The sequence below is a fragment of the Anser anser genome (genome assembly GCF_964211835.1).
Source record: "Anser anser genome assembly, chromosome: 1".
Taxonomy (NCBI): domain Eukaryota; kingdom Metazoa; phylum Chordata; class Aves; order Anseriformes; family Anatidae; genus Anser; species Anser anser.
In genome coordinates, this window is record NC_139720.1 from 32,955,407 (window position 1) to 32,980,007 (window position 24,601).

The window sequence follows — 24,601 nt, forward strand, 5'->3', positions numbered from 1 at the left end:
GAGTGAGTAGCAGTTCTCAAGGCCCCACCTGAAGTGCTGCATCCAGGTTTGGGGTTCCCAGCACAAGAAGGATGTGGATCTACAGCAGGTCCAGAGGAGGGCCATGAGGATGATCAGAGGGCTGGAGCACCTCTTCTATGAAGAAAGGCTGAGAGAGCTGGGGCTGTTCAGCCTGAAGAAGAGGAGGCTCAGGGGAGACCTCATTGCACCTTTTCAGGTCTCCCCTGAGCCTCCTCTTCTCCAGACTACACAACCCCATTTCCCTCAGCCACTCCTCACAGGACTTGTGTTCCAGGCCCTTCATCAGCTTCGTAGACCTTCTCTGGACATGTTCCAGGGCCTCAATGTCCTTCCTGAACCCAAACTGAACACAGCACTCGAGGTGCGGCCTCACCAGAACAGAATACAGGCGGACAATCACCTGCCGGGTCCTGCTGGCTACACTATTCCTGATACAAGCCAGGATGCTGTTGGCCTTCTTGGCCACCTGGGCACACTGCTGGCTCATGTTCAGGTGAGCATCAGTCAGCACCTGCAGGTCCTTTTCTTCTGCACAGCTTTCCAGCCACTCTGGCCCAAGCCTGTAGCATTGCATGGGTTCCTTATGTGGAAAGGGGGAACATTCATATTGTACAGAACTGGGCATATAATCATCAGAGTAGCACTGACCTTCAGCATGTGTGCTGGTGAGCCTCATCAGCTTCTTTTTGCTCGTGCTTCTTTCTAACCCTGTTCTGTTCTTAGAAAGGTTAACTCTCCAGGAGATCAAAATTACAGTAATCTGGATGTGATTTTTCTTTGTCTTCTAAGAAGACACATGTCAGCCTTATACTGGAATTGGCTCAAATTGTGGAAAAACACGCGTATCAATGTTTATTTCCTTGAATCACTTTTGAGTTGGTATCAATTCTTGAATCATCTGGAAAAAGTATTATTTATTACAGTTACTGTAAATGTCAAGTAAAGTTTTGAGTGATTTGTAAAGTCTTAAGTTGGAAGAACAGTACCAGCACACAAAATTATATTACTTCTGTCTTGTTGCATAGGTTTTTTTCAGGAGAAATTCTAACACTTTTTTTGGTCTAAGGCTAGTGCTGTTGCTGTTCATTCTTTTCCCACAGGCAAATAGGATTACTTGTTGGATGGTAGGTAGATCATGTTTCCTTCATAAATGTAAACGATGTATAACTTACATGCTTGGCTACTAAGATTCTTTTATTGGAGAAAAAATATCATAGGATCATAGGATAATTCAAGCTGGAATTCAGGATCTCAGGATGTCTCTAGTCTCCTTTTCAGAGCAAGGTTAACTCTGAGCTGAAACCAGGTGACTCAGAGCTTTGTCTTTTTGGGTCTCAAAAAACTCCAGGGCTAGACATTGCACAGCCTCTCTGGTCAGCCTCTTCCACTGCCTGATGGTCCTCATCAGAAACAATTTTTCCCATATCCAGTCTGAATCTCTCATTTTGATATGTGCCCATTGTCTCCTGTCCTGTCATTCGCTGCTGTGAAGAACTTGGCTCTATCTTCTTGCTAACCTCCCCATAGGTACTGGGGCATCACCGTTAGGTACCTCCAAAACCACCCTTTCTCCAGGGTCCAGGTCCCTCAGCCTCCCCTCACAAGGCAAGTGTTCCAGCCCCCAGCCAGCCTGGAGGCCTCTGCTTCAGTTTCACAGAATCACAGAATGGTTGAGGTTTAAACGGCCCTCTAGAGCCCATCTGGTCTAACCCCCTGCTCAAGCAAGTCCACCCAGAGCAGGTTGCCCAGGACCATGTGCAGGTGGCTTTTGAAGATCTTCAGAGAAAGAGACTCCACAGTGTCTCTGGGTAACTTGTGCCACTGCTTAGTCACCTGAACGGTAAAGAAGTGCTTCCTGATGTTCAGCTGGAACCTCCTATGTTCCAGTTTGTGCCCATTGCCTCTTGTCGTGGCACTGGGCACCACTGAAAAGAGCCTGGCTCCATCTTCTTTGCACCCTCCCTTCAGGTATTTGTATACATTAAAGAGGTCCTTCCTGAGCCTTCTCTTCTCCAAGCTGAACAGCCCCAGCTCTCTCAGATGCTCCTCGTAGGCTGCAGTCCTTTGATCACCTTGGTGGTCCTACACTGGACCCTCTCCAGCAAGTCCATGTCTCTCTTATGCTAGGAGACCCGGAACTGGCTACAGGACTCCAAGTACGGCCTCACCAAAGCTGAGTAGAGTTGAAGGATCACCTCTATTGACCTGCTGGTGATACTTTGCCTAATGCAGCCTTCTTGATAGCAAAGGCATATTGCTGACTCATGTCCAACTTGGTGTTCACCAGGACCCCTATTTTTTTTTCTGTTTATTGATACCTTTCTTGTACTGGATGCAATATTCTTGATGTGGTCTGACAAGTGCTGAGTAGAGGGACGCAGTTATTTCCCTTGATCTACTGACCATGCTCCTGTTAGTACAGTCTCAGATGCTTCTAGGACCTCTGCTGCTGGTGTACATGGCCAGCTCTTGCTCAGCTTGCTGTCTACTATGTCTGTTTTCCTACTGAATAAGATGTATACTCTTTGGAAGATTTTTTTACTTAAAAATGCATTGCTCTGGAGGCAAGATTAAAGCTTTTTGTTGTGTGTTTTTTTGTTGTTGTTTGTTTAGTTGTTTTGGAAATAAGTTTAGTCATAATGTAATCAACTCATTAGATGAAAGAGCTTACATTTATTCAAAATGCTTTGTAAAAAAAAACATTAAAGAGGGGTTTAAAACAATTGTAATTATATTTTACTTTGATAAGTTTTGCACAAATGTAATTATAAAAGATACAACATCTTCATGAATGAGAAGTTACACCTCATAGATATCATGGTGTATGAAACCTAAAATAATGAGAGATTTCTTATTCTGTCAAATTACTGTATAGGTAAAATATACAGCTAATCTAATCCAGAACATAGAAAGCTATTAAACCATTATAATTGGCTTATTCTATATTTGAACTGTTTTGTTTGTTTGTTTGTTTGTTTGAATTTTGGGTGTGGATATAACATGCATGAAAAGTGGTGAGATTATGAGTTTCTATTATACAGCTCTCCCACCAACTCTTATCAACAGTTTCACTTAAGAGCAGCAACATAACACCAGGAGAAAGACAATGTGTTCCTTATGTTCTGCATAGATAAAATCTGACTCCATTTTTATCCTTAATGTTTTGCAACTCAAGATCACAAATAGAGTGGGAATTTTTGTGAGGATTTTTGTTTGTTTGTTTCAAAAACCTGCAGGGATCATTTTAAGACTCTGCAACATCAAACATTTTGCAAAGTCATTTCAGTATTCTAAAATGTGCTTTTAAAAAGCCAAAAAGCCCACAAAAATACCTTTTACTTACATTTTTCATATGACAGTTTCTAAATAGAATTATTTTCTTCAAAGATGCATTTTGACAATTCTTAACATTGTATTTGTTTGTCAGTTCAAGCAAACTTTTCACTATTTTCTTGAAAGAAATTAAAACATTGAAAACTGACTTCAGTTTTGAGATTCAGGTTTGTCCATCTTGATAATGGCTGTCAGCGTGCCAACTCCCACTACAGCCTATGGAGCTCTGACCAATGCAGGTGAGGGGCATTCAGGTCTACCAAAGTAAAAAATTGTTTTTAGTCACCTGAATCATTTTCTGGGCTCCAGTGACTGAATAAAGGTGGGATTCGGGTACACAAACATAGGCACAGGCTAGAATTTGAAATGTTTTAGGGTATTTTAAAAGGTGCACAGGCCTGGCAGATGTGATGCAGGTCTCAGAGGAGACCTTCTACTGCAAGCTCAAGCAAGGTACTCTACAGCACCCCAAATCACACTAAACATGTGTTGTAGGCAACCAAATCCCACACAACATCTCTGCCGATTGTTATGACAGATCAGATATGTTAGCTCATGTGTAGATTTCTACAAACCCCACAAATGGGTAAGTTCCTTGATCTGAATTACTTATAAAATGTCTTATTTGTACTGAACTAAACGATATGTAGAAATATCCTCTGTTAAAAAAAAGAATAATCATTTGCTCACGTAGCACTAAATGAAATGCAGCAGACTTCACTAGTGAGTTGGGGGAAGAAAATGAGGAATTTAAGTGCAGGAAAGTAATATGAGTTTATAATATCCCAAATTATATGTAGAAGACAGATTCAGAGTGTTTTCTGTGTAGTAAAACTCTGACAAAGGCTAAATTTTTGTTAATTATCTAATAAATTGTGAACAAAACAATTCCATAAATTCAGTAATGTGTTATTATAATACAAAGTAATCATAGCATCATAGAATGGTTTGGGTTGGAAGAGACCTTTAAAGATTATCTACTTTAAACACTCTGCCATGAGCAGGAACATCTTTCTCTAGACCAGGTTGCTCAAAGCCCATCCACCCAACTTGGAATACTTTCAGGGATGGGGCATCCACAGCTTCTCTGGTCAACCTGTCCCAGTGCCTCACCACCCTCATGAAAAATTTCTTCCTTATATGTAATCTGAAGCTACCCTCTTTCAGTTTAAAAACTGTTACCCCTTTTCCTGTCATTAGGGACCCTGGTAAAAAGTCTTCCTCCATCTTTCTTAAAAACCTACTCTATGTATTGAAAGATCTCCCTGGAGATCTCTCCTGGAAAGGTCTCCCTGGAACATTTTCTTCTCCAGGCTGAACAACCCCAACTCTGTCAGCCTTTCTTCGCAGGAAAATCTTCCAGCTCTCACATCACTTTTGTGGCCCTCCTCTAGAAGCTCTTGAAGAGACCTATATCTTTCTTGTACTGGGAACCCCAGAATTGGATGAATAATAAATTTAATGAATAAACTTATTTATTTATTAAACAATAGATCTACTAATTCATTGATTTTTATCACTTTTCTTATTTGCATGGTGTTAATTGGGTCTTTAGCACCATTTGAAAGTCAATCAGTTTTTCATAAATCAACTATCTGGAAGTCCAAATACCCCAGAGCACTGATAGGCTTGAAAATGTGGAGTTAAATCCAAACTTATGCTTGTGTTTGTTTTTAAAACTCATATTGAATAACGTTTGAACACTGGAAAGCCATGGAGTTTTGGGGGTGTATCCTGCTATAGATCAGAAAAAAATAATTTTAGGCTTTTAGAATAGCATTTGACTTACCATCTTAATTCATCGGAAATAGAAGTTGTCTTCTAACTTTAAAAAAGTTGTGTTGTTTTTTTCATTTGTTTGTTTGGTTTTTTTTTCATTTCAAAAGCTTTTTGCCATTTTACATTGCAATGAAATGAAAACTTTACTAAGTATTTTATGATAACTGAGAAAAGGTCACCAAGAATGTTATTACTCATAACCTATGACATTTGCTGGGAATGCTGGAAACAGCCAAATTCTGTGTTCCACATGTTTTGGAACATGATCCTATGTCTTCTCCCCAAGGTGAACATTAAGTCTTTACCTCACTCATACCAGGAGCTGAAAATAACGTAAAGGAAAGATGTAATAACTCATCCTTAAGACACTTAATTAGAGTATGGGCAATTGGTGTCCAGACAGTTATACTGTTTAGCTTTTTATACAAAGTTAAGAAGCTCCAGCTAGAGAGACTGAACAAGTAATACCATGTAGAATCCAAAAGCCTGGTTATTATAGCATTCAGCTGGCTTTTTAATACTGACATTCAAATGCTTGGTTTGAATCCCACAGGACAGGTATTTGCCTCTGGCCAGCTTGCCTCACCTCTTGGAACTGGGATGGTGCCCTACCTCCTGGCTCCTTGAGTGCAGTCGGGTGCAGGAGTCATGCTCCTTTCTGACATAGCTTACCTCACGTTACAGAAGTCAGCTCTTTCACAGGAAAATTTTCTGTATTGATGAACTGCCCTTGCCTGAGAAAAAGTTCCAGACAAGTCTTTCCTAAGGTGTTTGATGCTCTGAGAATATTTGACACATTGAAAATAATCTTTGTTGTTTCTTGATCCAGTTTTCCAACTCCAATCTGTTGATAGATTGTGATGTATCCATCTGAAAGTAAACCAGAAAAATGGCTTCCTCTTACCTTATGTAGAACAGTTTTGTGGTTTTGTTTGTTTGTTTATTTGCCTGTTTGTTTTCAAAATGCTTCCTACTGGAATTAGACAATTAACTTCTAACTTGGGAAGCTGAACATGGAACAGAGTTCCCAGGATAAAACTCCCATGAATCCTATACTACCTTGCATATGATAGGTGTTGATTGAAAATGTTTTTCAGAAGCAAGACCATGAACCTTCTTAAACTGTTTTTCCTTTTCTGTGTCACAGATAGGAAATGGCATTTGAAACCTAAAGCTTATGGCTGATGAATTTAATTTAAATGAGCTGGTGTTTGAAATAGATAACACTTTCATTTTAGTAAATTAATGGTGTGGCAAAAGGAAACTCAAAGATGCTTCTACCTATAATAAAAAATGATGCTGTCTAGAATTCTAATATTTCACCGTGTGATTACATTACCTAATCTTATTCACTTTATTACATGAAACATAGCAAAATGCTTCCTCTGTGCATTAACATAAATGTAATTTCAGACTTTATACAAATCTTTGTACAAACATCCCAAATAGCTCTGGAATCGCATTGATACACTGTAATAAATTTGCAACTGTCACAGTCTAAGGACAGAAGCAGAGCAAGGTGTTCAGTAGAGGAATATCCTTTCTTTGACAAACAGATATAATTGGAAAAAATGAACTAGCACTGCTTGTATTCACCAAAATCTTTTTCATTTTTCTAAGTATAATGAATGTATAAAAATGCAGAGTAAACAATTCCAGTATATATATTTGGCATATACAAAGTGTCCCATATACTCTGTGTTGTCCAGTTTCTTCAGCTCACCAGGCAGAGCAACTGCAAACATAGACTAGAAGACTTTATCGGAAATGTAAGGCTCTCAAAATATAGTGTCCACTGTTAATAAGCATTTATGAGCCAGTCCTAACGTAGTCTTCCTTTTGTTGTTTCCTATCCAAAATGAAAAGTACTTCAGCATTGACAACTTCAGAACTGATAATTTAGAACTGCCAGTTACTGGCAAATGCTTGTACTTATCCATTACACCCTGCTGTAGGATGGAAGTTAGCACTTCCAGGCACTACTACAGATTTTTTAAAAAAGATAATGCAATTCAAAGTTTGAATTAACCACTGTTTTATTGTAATTGGTATTTAACTTTTGGTAATTAGGTCTTTTTGATAATCAACTTTAATACACTTTGTCCCTCCTACTTATGCCTGTGCCTATCTGGGCAACCTGCTCTAGGGAACCTGCTTTGGCAGGGGGGTTGGACCTGATGATCTCTTGAGGTCCCTTCCAACCCCTACAGTTGTGTGATTCTGTGATTATGTGAATCATACCACGAAGTATGTGGAGGTCTGAACTCTGGCAGCATTGTCGTTCCATGTCTCTATCACATGCTTGTCCCCTGAAGTGGCACCTGCTCTCTGGTGAGGACCCAGTGCTCAGTTCAGCCCACAAGACAAGTGCACTGTGAGTATCAGTCGCTCAGCACCAAGTGTTTCACTCCGTGGTATTGCACTACATCGGTGCACTGCAAGAGTTGCTGGTCCAGGCAGAGCTCTCAAGTCCCTGCTCTCTCTCCATTCCAAGCATTGCTGTGTCCAGGGCAGGAGAGCAGTAGCCAGCTGGAGTCTCAAATCCATGCTGCTCCAGAGAACCCAGACGCTTTTCACCAGCAGAGCATCTGTCCCTTCCACTCGCTTATTTGTAGAAGTGGTGCTGACACCAAGTAACAGGCAGACTAAATATTTTATTTTAAATGGGTTTAGAGTTGCTATTTTTGACAGATTTAATAACAGAACCCTTCCTAATTAAAACAAGTGAAATAAAAAGTGTTGGCATTTGCGTATGAACATCTGCAGTAGCATTGTTCTTTATAGTTATTGTACACTGTGGGACAGTATGTTTGGCCAGCGCTGATTCTCAGATTAAAAATTATGGAAAGTATTTAGCTTGATGGATGATCTTTCTTTCCTGAGGACTGGAAAGCACTTTTAAATATCAAGAGCAGTAAAATTTGTTCTTCCCTTCATATATCCATTTTCAGAAGGTGTTTTAAACTATTTTGGCAGATTCATGAAAAATTGACATTATAAACCACCACAACTGAAAACGTAAATAGCAATTTATAAAACATTGATTAGAATTGCTTTTCTGTTTCCTACACACCATCTGAAGCTGAAAGTTTTGATAAATGCTGACTAACTGCTAGGTGGTTTTATTTAGGCTTTTAAATATACCCAGAATATATGCTGGCTAATTTCCTTTATTTAGTAAGTTCACATGTATATTATATATTTTTATTAATTATGTATTCTCATTTCCTTAATGAACAATAACAAATATAGAATTTAAGATCTATTTTTTGTTATTAATGTATCTTTCTGTTCCAAATGTACATAGTACTAAGCAATATCTGGAATTCCTATTAACTATGTTTAGCAACTTCTAAGTAACCCAGCTTAGTGGAAATCATGGGACAAAATGTCATGAAAACCTCTCACAGTAGTATATCATATAAATCTAAGAGCTGCTTTTGACTCGGCACAGGCTTCTTTTGTTTTTTTCTGGAAAAGGTGTGGTCAAAGGGCAAGATACTGCTTTTTGCCTCTTGGAAAAGACAAAATAAAGATGAGGAAAATAGTCAAAGTTTTCCTTTCATCTCTTCAGTCGATCTTAGCAGAACTCTTGCTATCTGATCATCAAAGCTGCAGCTTCCTAAAAGATTTGGCAGAGGGTCATGCAAGACAGAAGAAAATTCTAAATAGCTCTAACAAAGAGCAGCTCAAAGGTGCTGCTAAATTGAAGGTAGCATTATCTTTCCCTTATGTATGGCTGGGCAAAGAATTGTATTTGATACCTGAGCATTGAAAAGCTTTGCTTTCACTATGTGACAGTTTGAGAAATGAGGTCCCATCATAGACCAGAATTTTTTTTCAGTGGTACCCTTTGTCCTGCTGATTTTGACATGAAGAATCAGGAGGCTCAGAGTGAAAGCAGTTCTTGTTTCCAACATTCAATGTTTTATGAGCTTGTATATATCTCTTAGCTTGTCTTCATTTTCCCGTGCACAAATGCTGTTTTGTTCAGTATTCACCTCAGTACAGATAAATAACCCAGACAAAAAGGTTGCTGTTTCCTGAAGATGTGTCTGCATAGAGTCAGTGGCACTTCTGACATAGCTCTGGAGGGGATGTGCTGTGAGCAGAGAGTTCCTGGTGTCGTAGGCAGGACGTGCAAAACAATGGAAGAGTGTCCCCAAGCAGCCAGACCTAAGATCACCACGGCATTTTGTGTCCTCCCTCAGCGAAGACTTCTGGGATCATCAGCATCTTCATGCTTTGCATACTGAGCTAATGAAGCATCACAGGCGAGCCAGTCTTCCAGTCTGAATTGCATTTGTCATGGCTCATAGTGTTACTGAGTGAATAGAAAATGTGCACTTGCATGGGCAGTTTACAGATGTCGTCAGGGAGGCCTTTTACCAGTAATGCTGGTGGCAGCACTGTTATTTTGGAATTAAAATAAAACTAAGTGATGTGCCCCTCCCTCCCCCTGACATAAAGCCAGAAAGTCTTAGGTTTGCATCAGCACTGAACATTGGCTATAGTAGATTGCCAAGCGTGTGTATTCCCTTCCTCCCCCATTCTGGCTGTCTCCCACAGCTCTTCCTCCAGAGCCCACCTTTGTGTTTCTGAGTCCATCTGCTGCTCTGGCACGTGGTGCTCTTTCAAGGACTGCTAAGTAATGGGGTGGCTCCAGGGGTGTTTCAGAGGGCAGCAGGGAGAGTTCTCTGGGCAGCCAGTCTGCAGCCCCCAGTATGACAGGCATTCAGCATGCTAAACCACACGGTCTAGCTTGTGATGTTTCCTGACACTCTCTTTCAAGTGGAGTTCCCAAACTGCTTGATGCTGATGGGAGAAGGTCTTCATTTCTTTCTAGTTTTGGATTTGGAGAATTACTGATGTATCTGAATGCAGTTATGCATTTGGAGACCAACGACTGCATTGCAGAGCCCAGGAATAAAAGGCTGTTTGTTTTCCCCACAAACAAATCTGAGCTCATCCCATTCACAAAGAACTTGCAGTTCATAAGCTCAGGACGGTGTTGGTGCAAGGCAAAAGGAGAAGAGTTATGGACCGGTCTACCACAGCAAGGACAATATCTGCAGAGAGCTGAGTACAAAACAACTTTGTAAGGAAGTTTGCAGGGTCCTGAGTATCTGCAGCGCCAGGCTGAGTTTACAAAAACTCCTTCAGGAGGTAACTTGTTAACACAGTTAGACCCAGTGTGCAACATGACGGCTCCTGCTCCTGGTATCCCACAAAGCTACGTATCACAGGTTGTCCCCACCCCTTGTTTCCCAAGTGGAAACAAGCCATGCCTGCCTGGAGGCAACAGGAAAAGTCATTAGTTTTGCCACTCTTGGGTGATGCCACCCACGAAGTAGCCCAGAGAGCAGGAATGGAAACATCTATTGGGGAAAGACTCTGGCAACGGATCCCACAAGAAAATTTAGGTCCTCGCTGCACTGTGGTTGGATTACTCACTGCACTGGGGGTTGAGTGTTTTGCTTTCTTTAACTGAACATTTTGGATTTATCTTAGACTCCTGGGAGAGATTTTTAGGAAATCTTACACTATCCTCAATATTTTGGAGAGTGGAGGAAGGTAGCCCTGGTGTTTTAACTTTAGGTTATTGTCTGCACAGCCCTGCTCACCCACATACACACTACTCTGATTATATTTTCTAGGGAAAGCATGCTGGCCTCAGCTGGTCTCATTTTGGGCAATGTAGGTATGTATGGATGTACACAGTGAAGCAAAGCACGCTGCTTCCCTTGATTATCCTGTTAGCAGAGTTCCTTTAGCAGCAGCTGTGCAGTGCACCGCATGCCAGCCTAATGTGCACAGGGTTTGGGAAGCCTTTATCTAGGTGAACACATGAAGTCTATCTTCTCATAGCAAGGAAGCCCAGTGAATGCTCCATGAGCATGCCATGAAATTTACGGACATATCAGAAATAATTCTGGACTGATATGTCCCAGAGGCAGCAGAGAATATGCAGGACTGCCTTCAGTGCAGTAAACATGCCTATTGGACTGTCCAAAGTCAAAGATGCCCCATTTTCTACTGTAGAGGAAAATGCAGTGTCATGGCACTTCTCAACCAGAAATGGCATTCCTGCATGACAGACTTTGAGGTTGACCTGTGTGCTGTGAGGGACTGTCTGCAGCCAGTGACAAAAACCTGCTCAAGCTTCTGTCTTCAGGTTTTCCCTCAGTTCAGTCCAGAACCAGGGACTTTAGATCATCACTAGCGGTGGTAACCGTAGTACTGACTTTTCTAGATCTACCTAATAATTTTTACTTCTCGGTATGCAACTGGCTCGGACAGTATTTTTTGCAGACATTGTTTATTTTTATTCTTCAGAGTAACCTTGCATCCTGAAGAGTATGGGCTAGGCTGTAAAACAGGTGTTATCACAACTGAACAGGTGCCCAGGGCACACAGTCATTCAGTGCAGCAAACTGGACATAGAAGTGAAATATGTGAGAGCATTTCCTCTGTGGAGAAAGAAGTTGCATTTCTTAATGTCTGGTAGGGAGAAGAGACAGTCCTCTCTTACCTTTCCCCCCACAGCCCTTTTGTAAGCAGGAGGCAGAGATGTCCTGCCAGCAGTGCCGTGACTGATGTGATGATGCAGCTCCCAGCGATGTGCATTGCAAAGTAAAGGACAAACTGCACTGGCCTAAATATTGCAAAGTACTTCATGTCGGTGTCATCTGATACAAGTCAAGTTAAACTCAGCTTCTTCTCTGAATCCCCAAGACACTGGGGAAGTGCTAGAAGTGAAGCGAACTCTAACCCAGAGAAACTTGGTTTATAATAACTCCAAAAACATTTATTGAATATTTTGCTCTGTTCCAGTAACATAGGTCAAAAATACAACCGAGTGCTAATTATGCTGCTTAATGCAACCATGTCAAATATCTATTTCTGTCCATTTTTATTGGTCTCACATTTTCTTATTCTATTAGCAGCCCATTTTCTGCTCCCTTCCCTCCTATTTGACATTTCAGAACTAATAACAAAGCAGTTTTTTAAGTGCATATGCATTTCCTCAAGGAAATCAGGGCTTGAGCACACACGCTGGTCTTTGCATGCATGCTGATGAAGCATGCATAAAAATCTGCCTGCCTTTGCTTGCATACATGCCAAAGCCTGACCTTATATGCTTTGAACTCTGGCTCCAAAACGCAGATGCATAATTCAAGAGGACTGAAGCAGAATAGTGTTGAGCATAACTTCTGGGTATATGGTTCCCATGGCAAAATATGCAGCCTTCAATTACATTTCTAAACTACCTGTGCTCTGGGAGACGTGAGTTCTGCAGAATGAGGACAAGGAAAATCATTGCACCCAGCAGCCAGAGCAGTCTCCACTGGTCAGCAGGGAAGCTCTGAGGACTGTGCTCTTTCTGGAGAGCAGTCCCTTCTTGTTTCACACGAGAGCATTAATCTCCACATGTGTCAAAGCGGAGCCTGTAGAAAAGTCTGTCAGTTTCAGGTACTGACAGGTGAGGTGGTAGCAAGGCATATATTTTGGGAATAAGCAGGCTTGAATATTGCTTATGTCTAATTAAGTCTAATACGCCTCATTCATTTTTGTTTCTGGCTTGGGTGCTGGTAATGCACTCAAGGGATACTGTTACGGTGCCAACCACAGTGTTGAATATAACTGAATTGATTTATTAAGAATAAAAACAAATGTGCAAAGGTAAAGGTAGCAACAATCAGGTCCTTTTGTGTCTCATATGGTAAAGAAAGACAGCCCATCATGCCACAGAAGAACGATGTTTACAAGTCCAAATGTGTACATTACTGCTTATGTGCTTGTTAGTTTTTTGTTTGTTTGTTTGTTTTTGTGGTTGTGTTTTGTTTTTCTTCCTACACAGACAGAGCCGAGACTGAATGCCTGCAGACTGGTAGCCTGTGACTACTGGTTTGCAGATTTTTCTTTTACTCTGCTGAGTATTTGTCCTGTTTAGAAGTGTCATAGGAAATATTCTTCACGTTGGTTTACAGCCTTCGGTAGCTGAAGAAAATGAGACTTTATTGCTGTAGAACAAACTCCATACTGCCACAATTACTTAGCTCTGTGTATGCACTCAGATGTTGATATGCCTCTATTATAGCATGGGTCTGCTGGCAGCTCCAGCTACTGGGAGAAGCCTTGCTCCCCCTCAAATTACCAGCTAAATATTCCTGCTTCCATGGAGCCAGGAATTCAATCAGTTATCACTGCTGGCTGAAAGATACCACCAAAGTGCTGCTGGAAATGGTGCAGAACTATTTGGGGAGGATAGCTCAGAAAGATTTTTATGTAAATACCCTATCACAGAATTGCATGAAGTAGTCAAATGTGTCTTCTGGAATTCTCATATCATTCATATGCAGGCATTATTGCTTTTGTAATTCACTCTTCACTGACTTCTCAGAAATGCTGTAAGATGTGTCGAAAACTTGTGCAAAGGACATCCTAGGAGATGCAAAGTGAAATCTTTCTACAACCTACAGAACATACTAAAGATTAATTTAGTGCAATGAAAATTTCTTTCATGCAGATGTGTTTTTATATAATAATCAGCTGTCACAATTAGTGTCCTATAGTTCCTACTGCTGAGAAAAAAATTTCCTAGGTGCTAATGTCCTTAGTGCCTCAGGAAATGTTCCCTCAAATTGTTCATTTGGATTTGGCATAGATTATACGGTCTTTGGTACATTATTATAGCTTAATTGTATTTTATTTTACTTAATTGGTTTGCATCATAAATGAGAAATGTGGAACGAAGAACAGGAGTGATATATTCCACCCTAATTTTGCAACATGTTTAGTGCTAGCTACTAAATTTCTTTTTACTAAGGGAAGAGCTGACTGCCTTCCTATTTTGAATTACATGATTTGTTTGTACACTTAGTTTTCTTCAATCTCTTTTCATCGGTGCAAAAGTACTGATAAAGCACTAGCTGACCGCTAGAAGATAGATAAAATAGAATGATGTATCTTCATTACTATCCTATTCTCTCTGAACTATTTTTTTTCCCTTACAGGACGGTTCTATTTACCCTGACCTCTGTAGTTGTGCTTGTCATCACTACTGACTGGATCAGCTGGGACAAGCTGAATCGTGGATTTCTGCCAAGTGATGAGGTCTCAAGAGCATTCTTGGCTTCTTTCATCTTGGTGTTTGACCTTCTTATTGTCATGCAGGTACGCTCTCCTAATGTTCCATTCAAGCTGCTGAGGCTGCCTACTCCTCTATTTCCACTAGAGCAAAAGGTGTCTTGCTAAGACTACAGGAAGTCAAATGAATGTTTTGTTAGCAATCAGTGTTAGTGGAGGCATTTTATAGCATCATTCTTAGTGACTTTCAAAAAACCTGTTGGCCTTTTATTGTGAAAACATTGTCGATTTTCTTTTCTTAGATTACCAGATAGGAACTTCCCAAATTAGAAAAAGAAACAGAAGTTAGTTGTTGTGTAAATTCAAAGCTTTTTTTTAGGAGGGTGAGAGAAATATGGCCCAAGAAATACTTCCACATTTCAAGTATTTACAGTATTAGGTATACATTCATTATAGCATTTTAATAGATAAATATTAATATTTGCTATTAAGATTCTACTTTCCACTTTCACTAGAACATTTCTTTATTTTCTTGGATGGCAGGTACTTGTACTGTAGTGTCTTCTGACAGTGCGGGTAGCGAGGGAGATAATTCCCTGTAGTCTGCACGATGTCTACTCCTTTGAATCTAGCTGTTAAAAAAGAAATCTGGGTCACAATTATGTGGCCAGAAACTTCCTTCATACGATGCTGTGCCCTACCCCGTGCATTTGTCTGTGGTCTGAGCCTTGTGTGAGTAACTCACCCGATGTCTTGTGAAGAATTGGGTCATTTGGGCCGAAGCAAGGAAAAGGAATGTCAAGGACCTGAGTGACTTTTGCTATTAGTCCTGGGCACGTTAGACTGTTAAACTCTGCGCACGTTAGACTGTTAAACTGAAGTTTAGCAAAGAATTTGAGAACTGATGGGTCCTTTCTCTCCAGTGTATTATTACCTAACCCTGCCAGTAAAGACCGTTTCTGAGACACTTAGTTCTCTTTAATGAGATATCTATTGCTTGAGTGATTATCATAGAGGTGACACTGTGGTGGCACTCAGAATTTATCACCGCTGTGCTAGGACATTACAGCTATAGAAAGTCCTACAGTTCAGTTTTATTTCCCAGTGTCCACCATCGTTCAGCACTCGCTGATGTTCATGGTTAGGGCAGCAAGGGTGGGAAATGGAATTCAGTTTCAGTTTCTAGTTTTCTGCTGCTTTCTTTTCTCTCCCTCTGTATTTTACATTTTGTTTGCTCTTTCATAAAGGTTCAAGGGAATGTATAATAAATGATTGTACTTCATAGTGCTGTAATGAAAGCGTGAATGAAAATGCATGATGTATCAAGCCGTACTGAATTTGATATTGTATGCCATGTAGAGAAACAGACTTGTCTTGATACCAAATAATTATTAAGTCATCCTTCTGACTTTGAAAAGTGAAGTTCCACTACTTCAACCTTGGAGTTGCTGAATATAGGGAATTTTATTTGATACAGCCTGTCCTGAGTACTATTTCATATTTTTACAACAACAAAGTGAGAGGTTCTTTTTAATTGCATTTTTGACTGATGATTGTGGGATGGACTTATTTATTTATTTAAAGTTATTTATTTGGAACGCGCAACGAAGTTGGCATGTTTATTTACAGTGTAGTTCTAGCATCATTGCAGTTCTGCAATAAAGTCAGGTTGAGACAGCAGAGTATTAAATCACAAGTGAAAATGATCAGGATCATGATCCTTTGACAGAAGCATGCTTTAGAATTAAACATTTCCAGAAATTCTGTTTTATAGTGTTGTCTGTTTCCAGATATTTTTCAGACTTACTGAGCTTTAACAGCAAACCGGTAAAATTAGCTCCTCTCCCTGCACCCCTCCAAAAAAAATATATTCTTGGCATTAAGTGGTACAATTTCTGTTTGAGGCTATGTTAACCAAAATCACAAATGAATTTTCATCTAGCTTTTGAGTACAAACATTTTCTGTCAATTTGAATGGTAGCATTAATACTGTAAATGTGACAGTTTAGCAGCAAGAGAAAACCAATGGAATTTGGAAATCCATTCTCAATGCTGTGAAAAATAATCACATAACTGTAGAGGGGACAGCTTTGCCTGCTTAGTATCATTAGCATTTGATATTTATCTAGGTCCCCTGTACAGCATAAACAAACAAAAATAAAAATAAAGGACCAAGTTGTCCCTGCCCTGAAGGGCTACTTTTTTTTTTTCAATTAGACATAAGCCAGGCAGACAAGTGAAGAGAACACAGACAGATGAACCTTGTACAGACAGTTATACATGAGTGATGCTTAAGGGTACATGCACTTTTTACCTTTGGTTTCCATCCTGCAACAAACTCTGTCTGCCTCCCAGCCTCACTCTCCTTTTAATGTGGAAAGGCTCCTTCAGTCTGAGTGATAAATGGGATATTCAGGGGACAAGTCAGGGAGACGAGCACAGATGAGATACAGAGAAGGCAGAGACTTGTGACTGAAATGTAAATGTGAAAGTTATGACAATAAAGATATTAAAGCAACCTTAGAAAATGAATCATAGAGAAGGCTGCAGGACTACAACAGGACCTCATGGACAATGTGCCTAGCTTTTGACTCAGGCCATGTTCCCATTTCTTCTGCCGATCTTGCTGTGACACGTCACTTCATATCCACCCTCCTTGGAACAAAGAAAAAGGACCTTGACTACCTGTTTTAGATGTCTGCTGTGTACACATCTTCACCTCATTTTAATCAGTGTGTCTTTATAGTCGATGGACAGATTGAAGTATAGCTGAAGTGCCTGTAAACATCTACAGTAGCCTGAGATGCCACAGGCCCTAGAAGTGCAAGTTTCCCTCCACCAAGGACGTGCAGACCCAACATGACAAGCTCAGAAGAACCATCCCTTAAGCCAGATGCAGAAGAAATGTCGTGAGGGTGGCATGGCTTCAGTCCAGAGCTGCAGATCTGCAAGGCTCCTTCTCAGCTATTTTCACAGCTGGTCAAAGGGAACCTTTTTTTTTTTTTTTGCTAGTGTTTTTTTCAGGAGACCTTCAGACTGTTCTGACTTTCACAGGTAGGGTGATCACCACTTCTCCCACTGCTGGCTGGCTGCAGTGTGAAAGTTTCACAGGGTCTAGGACAGCATATCAGAGATAATACACATTCTAGGGTGTTTGAGAAGCAGTGCTGTGGTCTCCATTCCAGTCCTGGTTGCCAGGATGTTTTGTCCAATGAAAAGACAAAGACTGCTTTTTTAAAATAGATTGCATATTTTCTCTCAGAGAAACAACAGATCAAATTCAGTCCAGTGCAGCTGAGCATCAGTTTTAAGGGATGTGTTTGCTTGTAGTAAGACAGAAATAGCCCTACAAGTTTGTTTTTATTTATTAATTTTATTTTCCACAGTATGAAAGTGATGAAGGAGAGGCATATTCACGTGTTGAATTGTGCGTGCCCTGATCATTGAGATGCTGAGACACCAATGTCTGTATATTTCTGGCACGTATAGCATTCACTGCTGTACAGGGGCATCATTATATTTTCAGCCTTAGTTTCAGACCGAGTGCAAGACCATGCATATTAAAGCTGGATATGTAATAATGCTATTATCATGTATTAGAACTTTTACTATTTTAAGGAAAAAAAAAACATTTTTTACATCCATATGTAATGGAAAAGCTGTTAACTAAAAGAGCGAGTATGAAAAATGAATCTATAATCCTACATTCCACATCTGAGCAAGTAGACAGCAGATCATGCAATAGCCTATGTACTACCTTGTGGTTGTTGTTGTTTTGTTTTGTTTTTTCTAGTGCCATTTTTCTTAGTGAGTTTGCTAATGGGTAAGAGCCTGCGCTGGCTGGATTATTAAATCTCGTGGGTCCAGGGGTGATGGATTGTTTCATTCCCATAGTGTCTTTTGTGAGCGTTTATAGTTTTTTTCAGACTTCTGAAAGATCATAGAGTTTTTCAGCATCTCTGTGGAGCTGCACATTGTAGTGTAGTGTAAATCCTGTAGTGTAAATTCTTGCCATTCTTATGATTTACTGCAACTTTTTGTCTGACAGTACAGTCAAATGCAATGTCTAAGTGATCTAAAATCTACCTAAGAATAAGCCAGGCACTTCTTATGGCTATGATTCTTTGAGAAATCTCTTACTTCTGCATCCAAAACCAGACTAGCAACGTAATCCCATTAATACTGAATGGGAATAAAGTTGTGAATAGGGAGAATAGATTTTTGCCCTTCTGGATGACTTTAAAGAAAGTAAGGTCAAAGAGAGCTGGGTAATTAATAACATTTCTTATGATTGGTGCTGGATCTCTCCTTATGTGGTGTTAGCATATCAGCAGATGGAAAAAAATAATAATAATAACCCATTTCCAAATGCATTTTTCATAATATTTTTGTATGTAAATTACTGGAACATGTAGCTGTAGACCCCTCCTAGCTACTGCACTTAAAAAGCAACATATTTCATGGGTAGCCTGTCAGTTTTGTTGTGTTTTATTGTGTTTTGTTTTCCTGCAGAACATCTGGTCTTCTATCTTTGGTAGAGTATTAATAAGAGAATTAGAAGGTTAGCAGAAGAAAAACAGTCCTTAAGCTCTTCTTTGTGTTTTTTTGTTGTTGTTTGTTGTTGGTGTTTTTGTTGTTTTTTTCTCCTAGTTCTTTATTTCCATAAAAAAGAAGTCGTTAATTTATCTACTTTGTAATGTTAATTATGTATTGTATATGTTTGTTTAACACAGAAACTTTAGCAGCAAAATGGAACAGACACTGTTCTTGTTAACAGATGTATAAAGCAGGGACAGATCCATTTATTTCAAGTTATCCTATTTTTACACTGGTGGACAAGATGTTTTGATTAAAATCTAGTGCAATGTGAGTACATTTAAAAACACAAACAACATCGAGTGCATACAAAGAGGTATAACTTCCTCAAATAAAGCAGAAATAGTCTTGTCTACACAAACTGGGTAACACTTGACTTTTAGAGGATTTTTTGGTTTTGGTTTTGGTTTTAGAAAATCTATTTAACTTTGCAAACCTAATTTGTTTGTAACTTTTAACTGGCTTTACACTCAGAAATTTGACAGAATTAATTTACATTTTTGCAAATGAGAGGAGAGTACTGATTTACACTTTAAACAGAATACATAGGTATAGTAGGCTTTCTTTGAAGCAGCTAAGCAATATATGATTTTGTGTTCATAGACAAAACAAGATGAACAAAATAATTTGTCATTCCTGTCAAAATAGATCCTCCCAGCTGTACATTTGATTCAAGAGTGATATATAAATTTCCTTTTTTCCTAACAAGCAACAGCAAAAACTACCGACCAATAGTTTGTTCACACAGAAGTTAACAAACTTTGAATGAACAGCTCAGAAAAAAAGATTAACCCTTTTGTCAGCCTGCCTTCAATATGTTTCTTTCTCAATTTACATGCTGTTTGGTTGGAGCTGGTTTCTGCAAGGGTCCTCTAAATGTCTCCCATTCATTATGAAAACTTCTGAAGTGAGTACTTGGATATCTGAGTAGTTTCCTTCATACCTGTGCTGGGGTTTGTAACATTTGCAAACACAGAAATAAAATAAAAATCAAAACCCATAAGAAAACTTCTGTGTTAGTGAAGTTACCAAACAATTTGTACATCATTATGTTTTCTATTCATTTACTACTTGCCCTTTCAAGGCAGTAATCAAGACAGAAGGGCAGGTGACCAATGGCAGGTGTTTCAAAGGAGCCAGGATAGATGGAAATTTACCTTTGATAAAACTAACAGCAGATCAAGTTCCTTTACTGGAATCTCTAGCTATTGCCAGGTAGCAGGATTTCACAGAGAGGAGCCATATAGCCATATACCTTGAACTGTTTTTTTCTGATATTACGTAGAGTGTTTCATTCCACTCAGAGTACGCTGTTTTTCACTAGCCAATTTTAGACATGCCTGTCAAACAGCATTACAAAAATGGGTGAGTATTTTAAACAATTTATATTGAGCTAATCGGGCAATTTTTGCTGAAGACCCCTGTGGTGAGGGCTGGGTCTACAGTGCTTTACCTCTCATGGCCTGCGGGGAAAGAAAAGGGGACAAGTTGATGCGGGGTAATTGTGAGAGCATCCTTTCTGCAGAAAGTCACAGTTTCCGTCCTGCAAAGTCTCCTGCATAGGAAAGACTTCCCCCTCTTCTTATGTCCTTTCTACATCCTCATCATTCTTTGGATCGTGCAAATATTCTTTAGTATCAATGATATAAAATATTCAAAAATAGCCATGAAAAATGAAAGTGAATTAGGACTAGATGGGAACAACTCTTAATCTACAGATTTACTTTGTTTACACTTAATACAAGTTCAAGTGACAGATCTGAGTACATTCCTAAGCACCGTCCAACAGAGATGATAACATTTCTCATGGCGTCGTTGGCACCATGACATTTCTTTCTGCTGGTTCAGACAAAGGCCTTGCTTATCCTAGAAATGATGCTGTTCCTGAATATGCCTCCACAGTTGCTAGTCTTACATTTATATCTGCATTGAATTTCTTGGTCCCAAAGTGCTTTGTTTTATTTCGCTGAGAGTCAGTGGTTTTTGGGGTGGTCAAGTATTGCTTCTTTTTGTTTTGGACGCAGCTCTCCTGAGCTTCTCTTTCTCCCCATCAGACTTCTGTTTCCTCTTAGCTTTCCTGTATCTTCTCTCTGTAACTGGTATCAAGGGAGTGGTTTATTTCCTGGCTATCCTGTACTGCCAGGGACAAGTTCGTGGACCAGAAATGGTCTATTTGACTGCTCAGGAACAGCAACTAAAAATGGAGTCCCAGCGAGTGAAGCTGTCCCTTTCTTGGCAGGCACATGAATACATACCAAAGCAGTCTCAGAGTTACCTGTGCACGAAACCTCCATACCTCTTCCCATCCGCTTCTTTATGTTACCATTTTCTGTGGACAAAGCAAAACTAATGGAAATGTACTGTATTTGTAGACTGAAGAATAATATATTGCATTTTAAATACACTACTTTTATTTTGAAGAGGAAACACCTTTGATGTGAATGTATGCAGTGCTTATGTAAAAGGGTGATGAGGAGATGGGGAAAGTGCTGCACTGTTTTGTGTAATTATAACCCAGAAGTTTCCATTGAAATATTTTCAAGATCCTGGCGGGTGTGTAAATTCCCTTTGAACATCCCTGAAACATTCCTTTGACCCCTTCCCAGACCTCATTATAAAGTCTAATCTATTTCTTCAGATCTTTCAGTTACTCTGGGACTAAGAAAATGATAAGTAAAATCATTCACCTCTTAGAAAAGGTGGGCGTCTGTTTGTCCGTGATTGCACAGTACACACCCTGCCTTTTTAATGAGCTGTCTGGTTTATGCTGCAGTGTTTTCATTCTGTGCTTGTCTAGTTTGATAACCGGCACCATCATTTTATGCTGTGGATTTTGTCAAACAAGACATGCAAAGTACAATATTTTTAAGTACATTTCCTCCTTTGGGCTGCTTGAGGATGGTTAAATCTTACTTGGACATATTATATTTGTCTCAGAAATTATAGATGCAATTTGAGAGTTTACTTCGACTGCTGTAATTTGTATTTGTGCTGCCCTGAATCCTATCATGCCAATCTATAGCAGCTGAGGGCTGGGTCCTTTTTTTAGCTCTGTGACTCAGTTCCTCATTTGCTGGAAAGGAACAACTATAGTTCTTTTCTTTCACTAGTTGACTGATTGTCTGCTTAGCCCCTAAGGTGCTCAGAGAAAGATGCTGTCTGACTTGGTACAGCTTCTAGCATAATCAGGCACCAGTCCCAGCTGGAGCCTCTTGGCTCTGAGATGACTACACAGAAAACGAATTAGCTCAAAAAGCTTCTCATTTGTCACAGTCGCTCCCTTTTACCCTGACAATGGGTATGTGCCATACATGTGACACTGAGGCCTTTCTTTCACAGTTCAGGTATTTGCCTGACATAATGAAGCAGTTCTCCAAAAGCAGACAGCATTTTCATGCACTGCCCCCTGAAAATGCCATATCCAGCCCAAATGTACCAAAAAAAAAGATGAATTCTAGGAACAAGAAAAGCTGTAGATTGTTTGCAATTCTTTTGCAGCAGTATTCCCATCTTCAGTTGTGAAGACTCTTGTCTCAGATTCTATTGTAATGAATGTGTGATAGGCTTTGTTGTTGTAGGGTGTATGTCCAATGAGCATTGCATTGCTTAATATTATGTTGCAGCAGTATGTGTTGATATAACAGTAATGATGACATTCAGATAAATTTCAATGCTCCACAGCACGAATGCTCACGAATGACCAGAAGTCTGCTTTGTACTGAGCCGTGTTACACAGGTTTTTATCTCAGAGTGAAAAATCTGAGATGAGACTGAACCGGTTCAGCTGTTCTTTAAGTAATAGAACTGCATGCAATTTGTAAATGCAACCATGTGAGTCAAAGAAAAAAAAATAAAGACAAATCTCAGAAAGTCACCACTAGTGAGTTACCTTAAACCAAGTTTTATGCCTATCAATAATTCACATTTAGCGACACGGTGTACTGAATTCACAGGACTCCGTGACAGGTGGTAGCTGGGCATGCAGGTCCACTTAGCAACAGCACTGAGCTCAAGTAAAGCAAAGAAGGAAAAACCAGCTTGGTTGCTCTTAATCAAACCTTAGAGGGGAGCAGTGACAAGAATATGCCTGATCTTGGCTTAAATGCATTATTTCTGCAGAGCTGATTGAATACCATTTGTTTATACTTCCTTAGAAAGTCTGAAGGCTGTTACATGAAACATTAACAAAAGGATATGCTTATTTTTATTGCCTTTGAGTTCTTCTAATGCATAATACAGCTGCTACTTTTTTTTTCTATAACAAAAGGGACATATGTAGTTAATCACCGAGTGTCTTGAGATAATGAGTACATTAGGTATTTTTGCATCTGTTTGAATCAGACTTTATTGTACTCATCAATAGGTAATTTCACTCTCACATGTATAGAGGAGAGGAAGTTCTCCCTAGTCCCTTCTAATGATTTGAAGTTATAGTTGCTGTGGTTTCTGACTTTGAACTAACATTTAATTACTCAGCTGTATTGTGTTTGGAGCCATGTCCCTGTGGGTCATAGGTATTGTACAAGTGTGGCCTTAATTCAATAAAGCTTCTAGTCTCCTCCAGGCCAGAAACTAAAAATTTGTTATTTTCTGGAATATGACTGCTTGTCTGGTTGTCCTGTACTGCTCATTAGGGAGATGAGATTCCCCAGCACGACACTGTGTGCTGTAGATGTCTTAACTCATTGCCACTATTGTTGAAATGGTACAAACACAGATTAAAAAAAAAAAAATGATGTTAAACAAACTGGGAAAGAGCTATATTTTTCACTTCTCTTCCCCAACACTTGTTCAACTGCTGCAATAGCAGATAATGCTGACCTTGTCTTGGTAGTAGGCACTATCCATCCTTAACCAACACAGCATGGTTTTCAGAGCCTTGGCACTCACTTACACTAAGGACAGAATCCATTTGTCCCTGGTCAAAGAGTCACTGTCAGGAAGGTAATCCATGTCCTAAAGCAGCAGGTTGCCAGTTTGAAGTGCCCATCATTTCTGGAGGAGCTCATCAGTCAGCTGCAGCTCCGTGCCCAGCCAACTCCAGCCTGAACCAGCTGTTTGCAAACAGTTCCCTGTCCTGAGGAAAGACAGTGGTGGTAGCCCTGCTCGATCCCTCAAAATGTTCTCATTATCCTGAGGTTAATGGATCATGCCATTCCCTCGTGTCCTATTGCTGGTCACCAGAAGTAAGTGATCAGTGTTTGCCTCTCAGTACCCTCTCTTCAGCTGCTCCTCATACATCTTGCCCTCTAGGCCCTTCACCGTCTTTGTAACCCTCCTTTGGACACTCTCTGATAATTCTGTGTCAATATAAGACAGACCTGAGGGAACGGCATGGAGCTGGGACAGGGGAGGGTCAGGCTGGGTGTTAGGAAAAGGTTCTGCACCCAGAGGGTGGTCGGGCACTGGGACAGGCTGCCCAGGGCAGTGGTCATGGCACTGAGCCTGCTGGAGTTCAAGAAGTGTTTGGACAACACTCACAGACATAGGGTCTGATTTTGTGATGGGCCTGTTTGGAGCCAGGAGTTAGACTCAGTGGTCCTTGTGGGTCCCTTCCAACTCAGGACATTCTGTGATTCTGTGATTCTCTGAAAATTGCCTAATAGCAGGTGAAAAGCAGCTCTGCCAGGTTTGGGACACCGAAACCAAGTAGGCACCCTATCCAAAGAATGGGCTCTGCCCGTAGTGTCTGTGCCACTCAGTGCTGCCAGCTGGAGGGAGCAATTTTGGCTGGCATCTTCAAGAAGGTGCCTTCTTGAATCTTTTGAACTGTTTGAATCCT

The 24,601-nt window shown here is 40.1% G+C and overlaps 1 protein-coding gene across 5 annotated transcripts in view; it reads left to right on the forward strand.

Moving 5' to 3' along the window:
• Positions 1-24,601, forward strand: part of TMEM117 (transmembrane protein 117) — a 218,338-nt gene that overhangs the window by 160,422 nt on the left and 33,315 nt on the right. For all 5 annotated transcript variants that reach the window (XM_083850210.1, XM_083850211.1, XM_083850209.1 and 2 more), the window contains exon 6: positions 14,151-14,310. In XM_083850210.1, the coding sequence (XP_083706336.1) occupies positions 14,151-14,310 (160 nt within the window). The remainder of the gene's footprint in view (positions 1-14,150; positions 14,311-24,601) is intronic.